The sequence below is a fragment of the Alligator mississippiensis genome, chromosome 12, assembly GCF_030867095.1.
Source record: "Alligator mississippiensis isolate rAllMis1 chromosome 12, rAllMis1, whole genome shotgun sequence".
Lineage (NCBI taxonomy): Eukaryota > Metazoa > Chordata > Crocodylia > Alligatoridae > Alligator > Alligator mississippiensis.
Window position 1 is genome coordinate 59,142,925 of NC_081835.1, and position 15,089 is coordinate 59,158,013.

Genomic DNA, 15,089 nt, shown 5'->3' on the forward strand with positions numbered 1-15,089 from the left:
GGGGATGCTTTGCCTAGCACAGGTTGGGGCAGGGCGAGGTACAGGTTCGGGGCAGCTGACTGATGCCAGACCTCGGCTGTGCTGGTAGTCAGATTATCTAATCTGCCTGTTTCTCATTAGCTAACCGCCAGGCTTGAGTGAAATTGGGAGCGATCGTAAATTGTCCCAATTGCCTGGAAGGGGTTGGAGCTCTGCCAACCTACACCAGCACAGCCCTTGCCCCACGGCTCCAGGGAGAAGTGAAAGCGCCTGCAGTTGTGTCCTCCAGAGCTTCCTCCTTGCCCTGCCCTCTGGGAGGGTTAGTAATTTCCTGCCTAACTGATGCCTGTGGTCTCCACACCCCACCCCGGAGCCCTGTGCGGGAGCCTGTCGGAGATGCTGGCTCTGGGAAGCTGTCTATTCATCGTGCAGATGCCCTGCCCTGTTCTGTGCCCACCTGTTCCTTGCAGCCCACCAGCCACAGAAGTGCATCTAACTGGTGCCAAGGTCAGCGGGCTCAGCATCCAGTCTGATGGGGCACCGCAGGCTGCGCCGGTCCCTGCTGCACCCCTGGATAAGTCAGGGGTGCGACACTGATGACACAGGCTGAAGAGACCATTCGGGGAGTAGCTGGGGCCAGTAAGGGACTGATGTGCCAAGAGCCTGAATTCAGTTCAGCGAGCGGCTCTGGCCAGGGTCGCTTCACACGCAGGTGCCTTTGGTTCACCTGAGGCTAGGTGAGTCCCAGCAGAACTAGGATTATTTAGTGGCAATCCTGGCATGAACTAGCATGGCAGAGAGAACCAGTCTCTTCCAGCCCTGTGGCTCTGGGTTCAGATGAGTTCATCCCCTACCGCTGGGTCTTGCAGGGTTAGGAACTTCCTGCCATGTTAGTGTTGCGTACCCAGACCGGTGGATTCAAACGCTGGGTTTTATGTAGCCTCGGAGCAGTTAACCAGAGCTACCGTAGGCAACATAGTAGGCGCCTGCTGTCCCAGGCGCTTCTGCATAAAACACATCCTCCCTCCAAAGCCAACAGGCTGCGTATGCTCTGTCTCGCTCCTGCAGGTACTATTACCGAGTACGCCACCAGGTACTTTCCAGTTCACTCAAACAGCAGATGGAAAATTGATCTTGAATGAGGGGTCAGGAGAACGGGGTTCTCAGCTTCGCTGTGCCCTTGATCAAATACCCCTGGTGATACCCCTCTAGTGCTGCTCCCCCGCACAGGGAGCTCTGACTGATCTGCAGAGGGCTGAGAGATGCTCCACAGCTGTGGAGGACATGCAGCAGGTGGTTGTGAGCTAGTTGGCTGGTGTTTCCAGTAGCACAAGGATCCTTCCTTCCTACCAAGGATCTTCCAGCCCATTTATGTGGGGGTGAAGGGATGTGTGGGCACGTAGGACAATATTTTCCTCTACCCGCTTGAGAAAGTATCACCAGACAGGCAACCTGAGTGTGTGTCCACACTGGGTGACAGTGCGAGTGACACGGCACACCCAGACACCGGGGAAACAATGGCTGGTAAAACTATTTGAAGGCTGTCTCTCGAGGAATTTCTCCTACTACACAAAGCCGTGAATTTATTTCTGCCTGTGAGTTGAGCATGCTAAAAGTCCCATTTCTCTGCAGGGCTGGTTAAGCTCCAGGTCGCCTATTGAGTGTCCCCATGTGAAGAGTGGAGGCATTTGCTGTTAATCTGCCCAACTCCTGATCTTTGTAAATCGATTAGCAGATCTGCCTAGAAGGGGCATGCTTGTGGGGCTGATCGTTAGGTGTATGGGGTGCTTAACACGTGGTGACTATGCAGGGAGGGAGAGCGGCAGTGGAAGCCCCAAGTTCTGGCTCTAGCTCTGGCAGTGACTTTCTCTGCAGCTTCGGGCATCTCCTTCATCGTCCTTTGTGTCAATGGGGAGGGCGGTGTAAGAGCCAATGTTTGCAAAGAGCTTGAAAGAGGGAAAATGCTCATTATTCACAGCTTGCTGCCCCTATCATGGACATCCTCTGTGAGGCCTTAGTGCAAATCTAAGGAGAACGGTCCTCCTGTGATGCAGGGTGTGACGTTCAGGTGCCCGACCCAGCCCTGCTCTATTATTGTTGACATCCTGGCAGTGCCCAGAAGCCCCTGCCAAAGTCAGGGCTCCATCCTGGTAGCATGTAGCAGATCACAGATAGGAGCCTGCAATCTAAGCCAGTTGGACAGACACACGGGTGCCAGCCCCATGTGACTGCAGCATGCATGCACAGACCTGTGCTAGCTTCCAGCTCACTTGTCTGGATATGAGGGCAGAGGCTTGCCAGGGACCCTGGGGACTTTTGCGGGCAGCTGGCCCCTAATGGAAAGATTAAAACCAGCCTGGACATGGCTGCATCAATGGTCACATCCCTGCCCCAGTGACTGCAACATAGACGTACCCAGAGGGCAGGAGGGAGGAGACTGAGAGACAGGGTTTGCTTAAGAACTGGGCACCCGTTGTTGGAGCTGGATTTCCCAGCTGTTGGCATGTGAAGCCAGGTTTCTTTGGGAAATCCAGCCCCACTGGCCTTGCAGACTAATGAAACCCCAGCTCGCAGCCCCGTCTAAGGGCTTGCCAGGTGTCTGTGCTAGTTGCCGTTGGAACCCAGATCTCACAAGTCCCTGCCTGATAGCCAAGTGCAAGACCCTTCCTCCTCTTTTTTTTTTCCTGAGCCATCTCTGAAATGCCTCTCCAGGGCTCTGCAGCAGTTTTCCCCTCAGGCTTCCCTTGGCACACATAACACAGAGCCCTTGGCCCTCCCACGAGACTCTTCCTGGTCATCAACCCCCGATATTACCTGCACAGCAGTTGGACTCTGAAGCCAGTGCTGTGGTCTTCCCCTGCCCGGTGGGGGCTTTGTTGCTTAAAGCAGTAATAATCAGGCACTTGTTCAGGGGATGCATCCATGCGAGCCCCTCGGATGCTGTAGTATTGTGTCCATGGCAGTAGGAAGCAGGCTGTGGTGTCTTTTGTGCAGCAAATGCATCATCCCGGTCTGGGGAGCAGGTTGCAGCTGGCTGGATTCTGCAGGGCGGGCACTAGCTGCACCTGGTGGGTCATTGCACTTCCCTGCTAGGGCAGGGTCTCCATTTCTGCTTGCCCTGTGCGGGATCAGGAACCTGCACTGTCCTGGAAGCTGCCAGCACTGCTTGGTTGTGCCTCCGTGTCTCACTCCAAACTCCATCTCAATCGCACGTCCCTGGGGTCTCCATGGGACACACTTGGCTGCAGCAGTCTCACTTGCTTGGTTCCCTAACATCTATGAATCTATGAATCTTTGCAGAGTGTTTGCTGAGTGCTTGAAGAAGGAGCCTGAAGGTCCTGGTCAGCCATCGGAGCGGAGGTAACTGCGCGCTGCTGCTTGACATGCCTCTTCCTTAGCTGCTCTCCCTTCCATTGGTTGGTCTCCCTTTCCATGCATACCAGGCGTTTTGGTGGGTTTTTGGGTGTTGATGCCCAAGAGGGCTGCTCAGGCATGCTTTAACGTGGCATGGAGCTGCAGCAGCAAAGAAACCCACCCCTGGGCCCGTTGCTACAGCCGGGGGTCCCTGGGGTCATTAGTGAAGTGACCCACAGCTGGCCTGTTCTCTGATGCCATCCAGTGAGGGGCCCAGTGGCACATGCCGGTCCAGTGTTGCCCATGCCCATCTCCTGGGGTTAGGCCCTGTAATGCGTGACCATGGTCCTATGAGTTTGCTGCTTGTTACTGCAGAGCATGCCCCAAGACAGCCCCCCTCCATTAACCCCTCTGCGCATGGCAGCAGCAGCTCTCTACAACCTGTTGGTCCCTAGCACTTCACCAGTCCTTGCTCCGTCAGGGGCCTTGGCCCTTCTCCAGAGGTTCTTCATTCCTCTGACAATCCAGACGCTCTCTCACAGTCCAAATGAATCTGTCTGCTGGGCTGGTTTTTGTCTCCTGCCACACTGTGCCACTTCCCCTAGCAGGCTCCTCTGGTCTGTGAGCTAAGCCAGAGCAGCCTGGACCAGGAGGCTGTCAGGGAGGGAGCTAGATGATTTTTTGTCTCTGGTGCTGTCCCCTCCAACCCTTCAAGGGCAAGAGGAGCTTTTCCTCTTCTAAGAGATAAATGTTTGCTTTGGGGGTATGCGTGAGATGCCAGCCAGGCATCCCCGCCCTGAGAGGTCATCACCTTGTGCTTAGAGCATGAGGAGTTGGAGTTGGGTTCCTAGTCTTGGCTCTGCCACTCATTTGCTGAGTGACTTCCCCAGTCTGTGCCTTGGTTTCCCCACTGTGTAAAATGGGCATAAGGTTGATGGCATTGCAGCATGAGGGCAACTGTCAGGTTCCAGTCTCTCTTGACTCAGCGCTGGGTGGCAGAGCCCTGGCTGTCCCAGCATGGTGACTGGGGCATGACTGCTCCCTTGCTTCCCCCAGGTACCATGTCTCAGTCCAAGGGCACAGTGGTGCTTGCCTACAGCGGCGGCCTGGACACCTCCTGCATCCTGGTCTGGCTGAAGGAGCAAGGCTACGATGTGATTGCTTACCTGGTAAGAGGCTACAGTCTGACTCCTTGTGCTCCCTGGCTTTGCCAGCCTGTCTCCCTCGGGTGGGCAAGGCAGGGTGTGTGATGGGCTCTCAGCTGCCAAGTGCTTCTGTTCTCTCTGCCTAGCAGGGGCAGTGCCCGGTGTGACAGCAGGAGCAGGGGAGGGTCTGCATGGGGGGGATAGGGTGACTGGACTCCACAAATCACAGCGGTGTTTGCAGCCCAGTGCATCTTGAGCTCTGCTCGCATGGCAGCTGAGGCTGCAGCAATGCTCTGTTGCTTTCTGTATAATATAATGCTTCTCAGAAAATGTGGGGCCATGGAGGAGCCTGCTAGGGCTGAAACACCCTCCCTGTACAGCAAGAGAGAGGTGTGACCGCCCTCCCTGGGGATGGGCAGCTGGACCTCAGCATCCCCCGTGGCCTAGCGGAGCTAAGGGCTGCATCTTGTTATGCCAGGTGGGAGATGGGCAGGTGTGAGGCCTCATTAATGGGTTCCAAGGGAATGCACCCAATTGCCAACCCTTTCCCTATTAGCCTACTGGAGTGGCAGAGACCAGCTGGGTATGAGCCAAGGGATCGGGCACTGATCCAGCAGGCAGGGGATCATGGGAATCAGCCTGGACTCTGGGTCAGGGATTGCTGTGGCAGCAGGGATTTAGTGGCTGGGTGACAGGAGAAAAGGGGATGTGGCCATGCATGGCCTGGGGAGGTTGGTAAAGGTTAATAGCAAACAGAATGGAGCATCATTCCCACTGCTCGATGGGCAAGGGTCACCGGCACAGCAGTACATCCTCCGGCTTGGGCTTGGGCTTGCTGCAGGAACAAGGCTTGGAGTCCTCCCTGTTGGGGACGCAGGTGTCTCAGCAGCCTGGGCAGGGAATGGGATCTCCCTTGGCTAAGGGAAGCCTTCACTGTAGGGGTAGGGGTGTCTCTGCACAGTGTGCTCTGTCCTCCAGCCATGCAGCTGGGGAAAGCGGGACCTCCCCTCTAACCTCACCATAGCCTGGAGCCTTCTGTCCTTCGGGGTCGTCTTTCCCCGCGGGATGAGGCCAGAGGATTCTGGGTTCCTCCTTGCTCCACAGTCTTGGAGACTCCTCGGCCAGAGCTTGGCAGGGTTGAGTTCACGTTCCAGGTCCTCACTTCACGTGCTTTCTCTCGGTCTCGTTTCCAGGCCAACATTGGGCAGAATGAGAACTTCGAAGAGGCAAGAAAGAAAGCGCTGAGCCTGGGAGCCAAAAAGGTAACACCAGCCCCCAGCATCCCATGTGCTGCTCCGTGTTATTCAAAGGCCTCTCCCTCCTCTCATGCCAAGGAGGGCAACAGATCTGCAGGTCCTGGCAGGGGCTAAGGTAATGAGCCCTCCCCGGCAGATCGAGGGCAGGAGTACTGAATAAAATACATAGTCGACCCACAGGGAGGCTGGGCTGGGATTCTGGACCATGAATCTAGACCTCTGCCATTTGGGCAGTGGGAGAGCTGCTGTCCCTACAATGCTAAACAGCTACTTACCTCCTCTGTGTGCCCTGCCACCAGAAGGGGGGCCATCCCTCATGCCCCCACACAGTCTGTGTGGCGCATCTCTGCAGCCTTATGGCCCCATTGGACCATTGGGACCTGCGCACTCAAACTGAGGGGCCATCTCCAGCCTCAGAGCTGGGACACCTCTGATAAGGATGGCCAGCTACCCTTCCTCCTGGACAAAGCCAGGAGCATTTTCGGCGATTCCTCTTGCCTATAGATTACCAAGCTGCTGTTAAAGCCCAGGTGCAAAGCATTGCATGGAGCCAGCTCTCCATAGGAGGAGTTCCCAAGTTGTAAGAAGTGCTTCATGGGGTTCCTCTCCACTTTCTCAACTCACAGTTGGATGATAAAGGTGCATGCCAGCCTGCAAAGCTTTTGGCCTGGGAAGTTTAGGATCCATCTTCCTGGAGCAGGAACTAAAGGCTATTCTTCTTTAGCTTCTACCCAGGTTCCTGTCCTGTTTTCTCTTCTCTTCCATCTAAATTTCAGCACTTCTTTCCTATGCTTTCTCTCACTCTGTTTCTTTTCAGCTTCATCTATTCATTTTACCCTCTTTTTAAAAAATCCTTTTCCTGCCATAATTTTTGGGTTTTTTTTAAGTTGTTCCTCTAAAGCTTTCTCTTCCTGCCTCTAAATATCAGAAGATGCCCTTGAGGTGGTGGTGGGTACCAGGGGTTGCATATGGAGGAATGGGCTGCTGGTTGCATCCAGACAAGGACAGCTGGATTTGGATTCACTCCATTTTGGGGGGTTGGGTGCCATAAAGAAGCTTCTGCCATCACATATCTGTTCTCAGAGTGGTTTGTTTTCCAGAGCTGTTGATGCAGAACTTTTTACAAGTCGTTAGACAAGGGAAAATTCTCATTTGACTCATTAGTTGTACTAGTACCATGACACCATCCCTGCACCAGAGATGAATTGGGCCCATTCTTCTCAGAAAATGTAGCCAGATCTTTCTGGAGTCTGAGCAAAAAAATGAGGACTATGGGTGCGGCCAGTGGGACGCTGTGTAGCAGGGTGAGGTCTAATGATAAATAGACCATCCCCACCAGTTCCAGGCACCCTATGCCGATAGGAGTTTCCTAGGCCACTCTCATTGCTTGGGGCTCTCTCCTTCTGCAGGTTTACATCGAGGACATCAGCAGGGAATTTGTGGAGGAGTTTATCTGGCTGGCAGTCCAGGCCAATGCCCTGTATGAGGACCGGTATCTCCTGGGCACCTCGTTGGCCAGGCCTTGCATTGCACGTAAGCAGGTGGAAATCGCCCAGAAGGAAGGAGCTCAGTATGTCTCCCATGGAGCCACGGGGAAGGTAAAGAAAGGGAAGAGGTTTGCCTTACTCTAAGTTGGGCTTTGGGTGCTTGTGAATATGGGATTCCCTAATGGGTGAGCTTGGAGCTTCCCCAAGGACCAGCTTGGATCCATTTGGGCCTCGCAATGCAATCCGTGGTCATCCTTCACACTCAACTGTCTCCCTGGGTCATTACAGAGTAGCAATAAGCACTTGTTGCCACCCTCCAAACAGACCTGGGTCCTATATGTGTCGGGGAATCGGCCTGCTCACCACCCCCATCCCCTGGGCGACATGAGCTCCCTTCTCTTTCACCCTGTAGCCGGGGACACAGGAAGATGATTTGGTCAAGGTTACATGTGTCCCTTCTCTAGGACTCTTGGCTGGGAATTTTATTTCCATATTTTTTAATGGAAAATGTAGCTTGAAAAAAATGTCAGGTTTCCCAAGTAAAATATTACCATACTTCTTAATTTTTTTATCCTTTGGGAAACCAGGACAAAATATTTGGGGCTGTTGAGCTGAACCAAAGAGTTTTGGGCTATCTGATATGAATCCTGTGTCTGCCTGAGTTGTCCTGATGCCTCATGGCAATTTTAGTAGACTGGACTACATTTCCCAGAATGCGCTTCCCTCATCCATTATCCCCATTGTCATGGTGCATTATTAAAGTGCCATAGCTGCGGCACATTGTTGGACTGGCCTGGGAGCCTGGCTCAGAGAGGAGAAATGGGAGCGTGAGGTTTTTGGGACATCATTTTCTGTGGACATGACGTGCAGCTGAATGGATGTAGATTAAAGTCAAAACTGGGCACGTCTATACGTGCATTCATGTGCTTTATTTAATGTGAATTAAATCTGGTACCTCCATTATAAAGTACTAAGAAAATATGCATTGGCCTATCTTAATGTGCATTAATTAAAGATCACGATTTTTAAGTGACACTTACTGTGCATTAGCCTATTTTAATGAGCCTTAACTAAGTAGCATGGTATTTAAAGTGATGCTTTAAAGTGCATTAAAATAGGCTAATGAGCATTAAAGTGCATGTGTAGATGCACTGAATCCAAACTTCCAAGCTGAGACTCTTCTGAATTGTCTCTTCCATGTCAGGATATATTAACTTACTTGGGGTCTTTAATAAATTTGGAAATATTAAATGTCCCCAGGGATGGAAACTCCCACGTGCAGTCAACTCTGGGCAGAATCCGCTGTTAGGAGCTATAAAAACATCCCAGGCATGCTTCAAGGGGGAGAAAGAAGGACTTCCTTTGACCTCACTGGTCATATTCCAAGGGAGATGGAAGGAGAAAATTGCTGCGAATCTCTGATCTGGAACAGCTTGTTTTTCTCCTGGGAGGGGTGTGCATGTGATTGCATGTGTCTGGTGTGTGGGGAATGCTCCAGCGGTGGTGCTGAGGCCGTCAGGGTTGGAGGATACCTGGGCAGCAGTGCAGCCAATGCTGCGTGGGCCCCAGCTGTGGAAGCGGGTGCTGTGGGCGAGGTGTGGCACTAGGGGAGGTGCTGAGGGGCAGGACTGCTCACCTCTGCAGCTCCGGGCTGCTGCAGTTCTGAGAGGCGATGCAGAAATGGATGCTTTTGAAGCGTACCCGTACCTTCCACCCTCCTTTTATTTTAGAACAAATCTTTTTCTCTCCTCACCTGAAAGCTCTGCTCCAACTGCTTGAGGGTTTGCAGGTAGGGCTGGTTCTCCTCATCTGGACTGCCCTGAAGAGAAGGGAGGCGCAGGTGATGAAGTGAGCTTGAACTTGGGAAAGTTTGTGCCGGCTAGCTATCTACTTTGGTTAGTCTGTACGGTGCAAATCTATCCAGCCTTCTTCGGGAGAGAAGGGGCGGCATTGATCACCACACTGGGGGAAGTTTTTTTGGCCAGCATTTTCCACTAGAGGGGGCAAGGACCCTGCATTGCCATTCTGGAGGTGGGTGACTTGCTCCCCAGCCGGCAAAGAGCAAGCGCGAATGGTGGCAATATGGAGATTCCCCCGCTAGAGGCAGACAGAGACCACAGAGTGGCACAGTGGGGCCTGGCTGCTGGTCCAGAGAACCTGCCCATGTAAAACCAATGAGGGACATCACCTTCCTTCCTTCTTCCTCATTCTCGACCGAGCTTTTCTGCGGCACGGTCAACCCTTGCTTCTCTTCCAGCCTGGGACTAGCTTTTCCGGTGCTGCTCTGATGCAGCCCTGATGGTGGAAACACTTTATAAGCCTAGGTGTGTCCCCTCCACCACCTGCACCCTCTCTCCTCCGGGCATGCATGCACCATCTGCACTTGCCATGGTCTGTGGTGGACACTCACTCAGCCTCCAGCGAGGAGGACACAACGCTGGCTAGAAGATGCTTCTCTGTGTTCACCCATCTAAAACCAGTGAGTTGTTTCCAGGCTGGATGCTTGTCAGAGATCTCCAGGTGTGCTGTGGGAAGTCGGGAGGCGTATCAGACCTCCAGAGTCCACCGAAAGGAAGAGGGAGGAGGGCCCAATCTGAGTTAACCATCCCTGTCCAAGGGAGAAACAACGGGACAAGCTAGGAAGGGGGTGATTGCTATTAGGTGGCCCCAGCAGAGGGTTTGAAGAGCTTGCTGCTGTAGGGTGTGACAGGCAAAGGATTTAAGACTCAGAAGCAGGAGGGGCAGCATCTCGAGGGATGTCTGCTAGGCTAGAGCTCTTCAGTCTCTCGTTGTTCTTCCAACAGTGCTGGTCAGCTGTGGGGGTAGGGGCCACTTATGTGGTGCAGCTCCCCTGCACAGGCTTTTCCCATGCACCTTGCTACATCCCCATGTGCAGGTGCCACCCTTTCCGTTTGCTCCTCTTTAAGCCGTCCACTGGAGGGTGCTCTTGAGCGATCCAAAAAGTGGGTTCAGAGGCTCACAGTGGTCTAGCAGCCTGGGAGTGATGGGGCCAGCATCCCTTGATGCCTCAGCCTGAAGGGCCAAGTCCCATTGCTGGTGGCACACGTCATGGAGCAGGATTCACTTGCATGGCTCTGGAGCCAGAGATGCCATAACTGCTTGGCTGCCATGCTCTGCTCTCCAGTGAGACAGCCCCAAAATACCCTTGCTTCTGCACTGAGCTCCCCTCCGCTGCCCCAGCTAAAAAGTCAACTCCACGGACTGACTCTGCAGAAGCCAACCTCCCTCCCCCACCAACTCTGACTGAGTAGCCAGGAAGCAGCACCCTGAGCCCCTGCCAAGTCTGACTTCTCCTCAGCTTAATGGTTTGGGGAGGAGGAGGTGAGTGCTGGTAACCTGACCCGGGAATGCGCCGTTCCCGGCTGCGGCAGCAGCAGGGGCTCCAGCATCTTAAATGCGCACCATCTGCAGCGCCCTTGTCTCGGGAGCAGATGGACGTGTTTTGGGCCTGTAAGGGAAATTAGTGCTTTGGTGTATGTACTGTCATATGCGCACGTGTGTAATAGTCCCAGGGGGTTCCCTGGACCAGCAGCAAATGTATCCGCTGGGCCTGGGTTGTGGGAACGGGGGGGCGAGGGGAGGGTATCCTGTTTAGTGGCGGTGGAAACTGGGCACTCATCTCTATTCCCTAAAAAGGACTAATAGCTCCCTGAGCTGTTCCCACCCTCCCGCACCAAGGTACCTGGCCTCATTAGACAGCTCTTGCCAGGGGGCTCGTCGGCAAGGACCAATTAAGATGAAAGGGTGTCCACAATCCAGCAAGCCATCAACTCCCCCCGCCTCCCCCATCTCACACTCCATGATCTTCCTCCCTACACAGCCATCCTCCCCAGTGCCTTCATGCTCCTCTCCCAACTCCCTGGAAAGAAGATGAAGGTTTCTTCCAGGTTCACTGTTGCAGCTTGTCCCCTCAGACCTCCAGACCTGGGTCCTGTGAGTCGTCCCTGCCTGCAAGGGAATCGGGAGCCCCCTGCGACTCGTCCTGATTTAGAACCTAGGCCTGGTGCATGAAGAGGGCTTGGTGCCTAAATGCCTTTGGCATTGCCCACATCTGGACTGCCACTGAACTTGTCTGTTCTTTCAGCCTGAGTTGATGTGTCACTTTTACTCTGCATTGTCCCGGTTTGACTTTCAGGTTGTCTTGTAAGCCTGGGTTAGCTTCAGTAATCGGTTATTTTTTTTTCCTTTAAGGCTTGCAATCCAAAGCAATACATAGTCATTTTGGTGAGCCTGGGTTAGACAAGCCCTCAAGAAGTCTCAGTGACACATTTAGCAAGTCATGCAGGCTTAGTGCGTATGGGGTCGTCAGCTATTTTTGAAAATCCATCCCTCTAAAAATACCTACAGTAACATTAAATGCATCCTCGGGGTGACACGTGCCTGTGGTGCAGTGGCGAGGGATCGCTAAAGGCATGAAAGCACCTCCATAGGCCACCTAGGAATGGCTTGGTCATGTCATGCACAGTCCTGTCCTCTCTGCAGGGCTGGTCCAGAGATGGGCACAGATGAGCTGTTAGCACTGCCCCGAGCTCATGCGCACGTTGGGGCGAGTTGAAGCCACAGAGATCACCTATGGTAGCTGGAGTCCCAGACTCAGGGCCTGTTCCTAGGGAGGTGGAAATTCATGGATGATCTGATATTGGAAACAGCAGGAGCTAAACCAAAAAAGGCCACTGTTTTTTCCTAGTGATGGGTGATCCCAGAGGGAGCTGAGCCAGTGTGCAGGGCCCAGTGTACTGCAGGGCCCAGTGTACTGTAGGGCAGCAGTTCCCAGACTGACAGATTGCACACAACCAATTTAAAACAATACAGCCTTAAGTACCGCCAGCAAATTTTTCAGTTCAACCTTAAGGGCCAGCAGCAAATTTGTGTCATATAAAGTAAGTATAATAAAACTGTTAATGCGTACCACTAACAGCTGGTCTGCGTACCACTGGCGGTACCTGTACCACAGACTGGGACGCTGCTGTAGGGTGTACATTTTTCTGTGTAGGAAAGGCCTCTGTTTCAACATCTCCTTCCCCTTTGCAGGTCCAGCTGCCTGCATAACCCAAGCTGTTTATGACTGAAACCAGTGAATGGCCTAAGAGCCAGCTGTTCCTACCAAGGTCATTCCTATGAGCCGGATTGCTCTTGCACTGATTTTCTGTCTCAAATAGAGCATATCTACCTGCCTATGTCCGAGCATGATGAGCTTCCGGGAGCTTATCGAGGCATCGGTTACCTAGGGTAATGCACTGGATAAAGTTGTCTTCTACCAAATGGGGACAGAGCTTCTCAGCTACCAGCCATAGGTCCAATACTGCCAGCAGGCAATGCTCTTTTAGCTCAGGGGCTGGTTCTCCTGGATTAGGAGGGTCTGGCTTCCCCCCCCCCCGCAGCGGCTGTGAAGTTCTGTGTGCGAAACAAAGCCTTGAGCAACCCCCAAGTTGCTGCAGGATTGGGGCAGGTTTATTCATCCCAACTGGATGGGATCTCCTACTGAGAGGCTGCTTGTATGGCGACAGGCTTCACGGTAGCAGTGCCTGATGCCACAGCAAAGGGCAACTCCTGCACGTGCCTTATACCTTTGGTTCAGCTCAATGTGAGAGCATCATCCGTGTGTGCGCACCCAGCCCTGCAACACGGCTCTCGTCGCGGCTGGGCAGCAGCACCGAGCGGGGAGGCAGTAGCTGTGTTGTTCTTGGCTCTGCCTTGTGCCTGGCTGACAGCGGAGGCAGAGGTGGACAGAGCGATATGGCTGCGGCATGGCTTTGAGCCAGCATTTGTCGTCTCCAGTAATTCTAAAACAGATGGGTTAGGGATTACAGAGAGAGGAGGTTAATTAGAGACAGATAGTGTCTGGGTCTCTCTGGCTCTCATGCTCTCACACTGATATAGTCAGGGGGCCACTTGCCCATTAGCTGCTGTCCTGGTAAATAAGAGTGTTTTTGTCATGTGTTCGTGGGCACACAAAGCAGGGGGGGGCAGTGTGACAAACAGGCCTTCACTCCTGCCAGGAATTCAGCATCTCTTGTTTCCAGGCACTGCTGCACACATTATGGGCCCCTGATATTGCATTGCTACCATTTGCGTAGTTTCTTTTCCGCAGTTTGGATCTGCAGACCTTTTCTCTGCTTTGTCTTCATTGGATGGGATGAGAAGATGGAGAGTTGCTGGGCTGGATCCTCAGCGGGTGTAACTTTGTGGAGCTGTGTTGGCGCAATGGAGTTACGCCAGCTTACACCACCTGAGGATCTGGCTCACAAGCCTTTGGTACCCCTGGGCTTTTGCTTTCATGAGCTCAGCCAGGGAAAGCAAGTGCTCCAAAGACTGCCTGTGCCGCACGAGGACGCTCCGGCTTGGCATTGACTGGTTCTCTTGCTGGCTTTTGCAAATGGCTTGGCAAATGCACAGGGCAGTACTGTTCTTAAGACACCCAGTTTCCCATCTCATCCCCTTTCGCCTGTGCTGTCCCAAAGACCTCTCCCTACAAGCTGCAGTGGTCGGAGCTGGAGTGCATAGCCCTAGACCTTGGCCCCAGTGGGAATATTTGCTGGTGAAGGGGCACAACCGGGCCTTGGGCTCCATCTTGACCTCAGCTCCAAGGAGACCAGAGAGACCTGATTCACGTTGCCTTGCTCTAGGATGCTGCCACCACCTGCGTCCAAGTTCGCAGCCCTGTGCACGATGTTTGAACATGAGGGATGGGGTTTAGTCAAAGGACTGTCCACAGCCCACCTCTTTTCTGTTGCAGGGGAATGACCAGATTCGGTTTGAGCTCACCTGTTACGCCCTGTGCCCTAAGATCAAGGTAAGGACTTCAGACTGCCACCAAGCCTGGTGAAGACCTGGGCGCCCTTTGGGGCATATGACTGGCATGGGGAAGGGTCTGTAATGCTTGTTTGCAGGTTTACTCTGTACTTGAGATGCTTCTTGAGTGCTTGGGTGCACTCTCTGTGGTATGGTATGGGCCATGGAAAAGCCTTTCATGCCTTTCTCATCTACCTTGAGGGATCTCCAAGGGGTCCATGCTTCCACTTCTCTTTGACCTGGTCTCCAGCCCTGGTCTCCAGGGCATCACCTGCAAAACGAGTGGCCATGAGTGCCGACTCTGTCACCGTAGCCCCTTTCAGAGTGTTTGTGTTGGAGCTGGCTATAATAATCTAATTCAAGACGGTTTTTAGTGAAGGAAGATCTTTTTCTTCTCCCTCAATGAGAATTTGTCCTTCTTTTGAATTTTCTCATGATTAGAAATGGGAAGTTCCCCTGTTTTTTTCCTTTCTTTCCTCTCTACTTTCAGTCTCCCCTTCCTTTCTGTGCTTGCCTAGTAGGGACAATTTGGGGGGAAACTGGGAAAAAATAACCCTTTTTCATGACAAAATCTTTAAAAATGCAGCTGAGGGCCTTGGTTTTTCTTTAAAATGTTGTGGAAAATATTTTAAAATGTTTCCAATGTTGCTGGAGCCTTCTCATTTGAAAGGCTTGATGAAAAACTTTTTCATAGCATTTCTGGTTAATATAGTGTCCAGAAATGCTCCATGAAGCCTGGACCCCTTCCCCTGGGTGAGTGAACGCCAAGCAGCCTTCAGGGCTGACTTTTTTTTTTCGAGGCCCCAAGAAATGGAAGTGGATCAAGCACCTTTTTTTTAATTTTTATCCCCTTTGGTCACAGCCTGGGAAGTCAACCTCACCTTTGCCTAGACCCTTGGGCCACACTGCAGGCTGCTCCTTAAAATAAGCCTGCATGAGTCTTCACAATGTTCCCAGCTGTCTCTGCTTTTCCATGTTTTGGATGAGACGGGAGATGCCATGATACCATGAGATGCTCTTCTTGTGGCATAAATCTCCCCTGGTCTGTAATATTG

At 52.8% G+C, this 15,089-nt stretch overlaps 1 protein-coding gene across 1 annotated transcript in view; it reads left to right on the forward strand.

The window, feature by feature from the left end:
- ASS1 (argininosuccinate synthase 1) overlaps positions 1-15,089 on the forward strand; it is a 65,757-nt gene that overhangs the window by 3,741 nt on the left and 46,927 nt on the right. The window contains exons 2-6 of the mRNA XM_014610553.3: positions 3,280-3,339; positions 4,390-4,502; positions 5,672-5,740; positions 7,144-7,332; positions 13,979-14,035. Of these exons, the coding sequence (XP_014466039.1) occupies positions 4,395-4,502; positions 5,672-5,740; positions 7,144-7,332; positions 13,979-14,035 (423 nt within the window). The 5' untranslated portion in view covers positions 3,280-3,339; positions 4,390-4,394. The remainder of the gene's footprint in view (positions 1-3,279; positions 3,340-4,389; positions 4,503-5,671; positions 5,741-7,143; positions 7,333-13,978; positions 14,036-15,089) is intronic.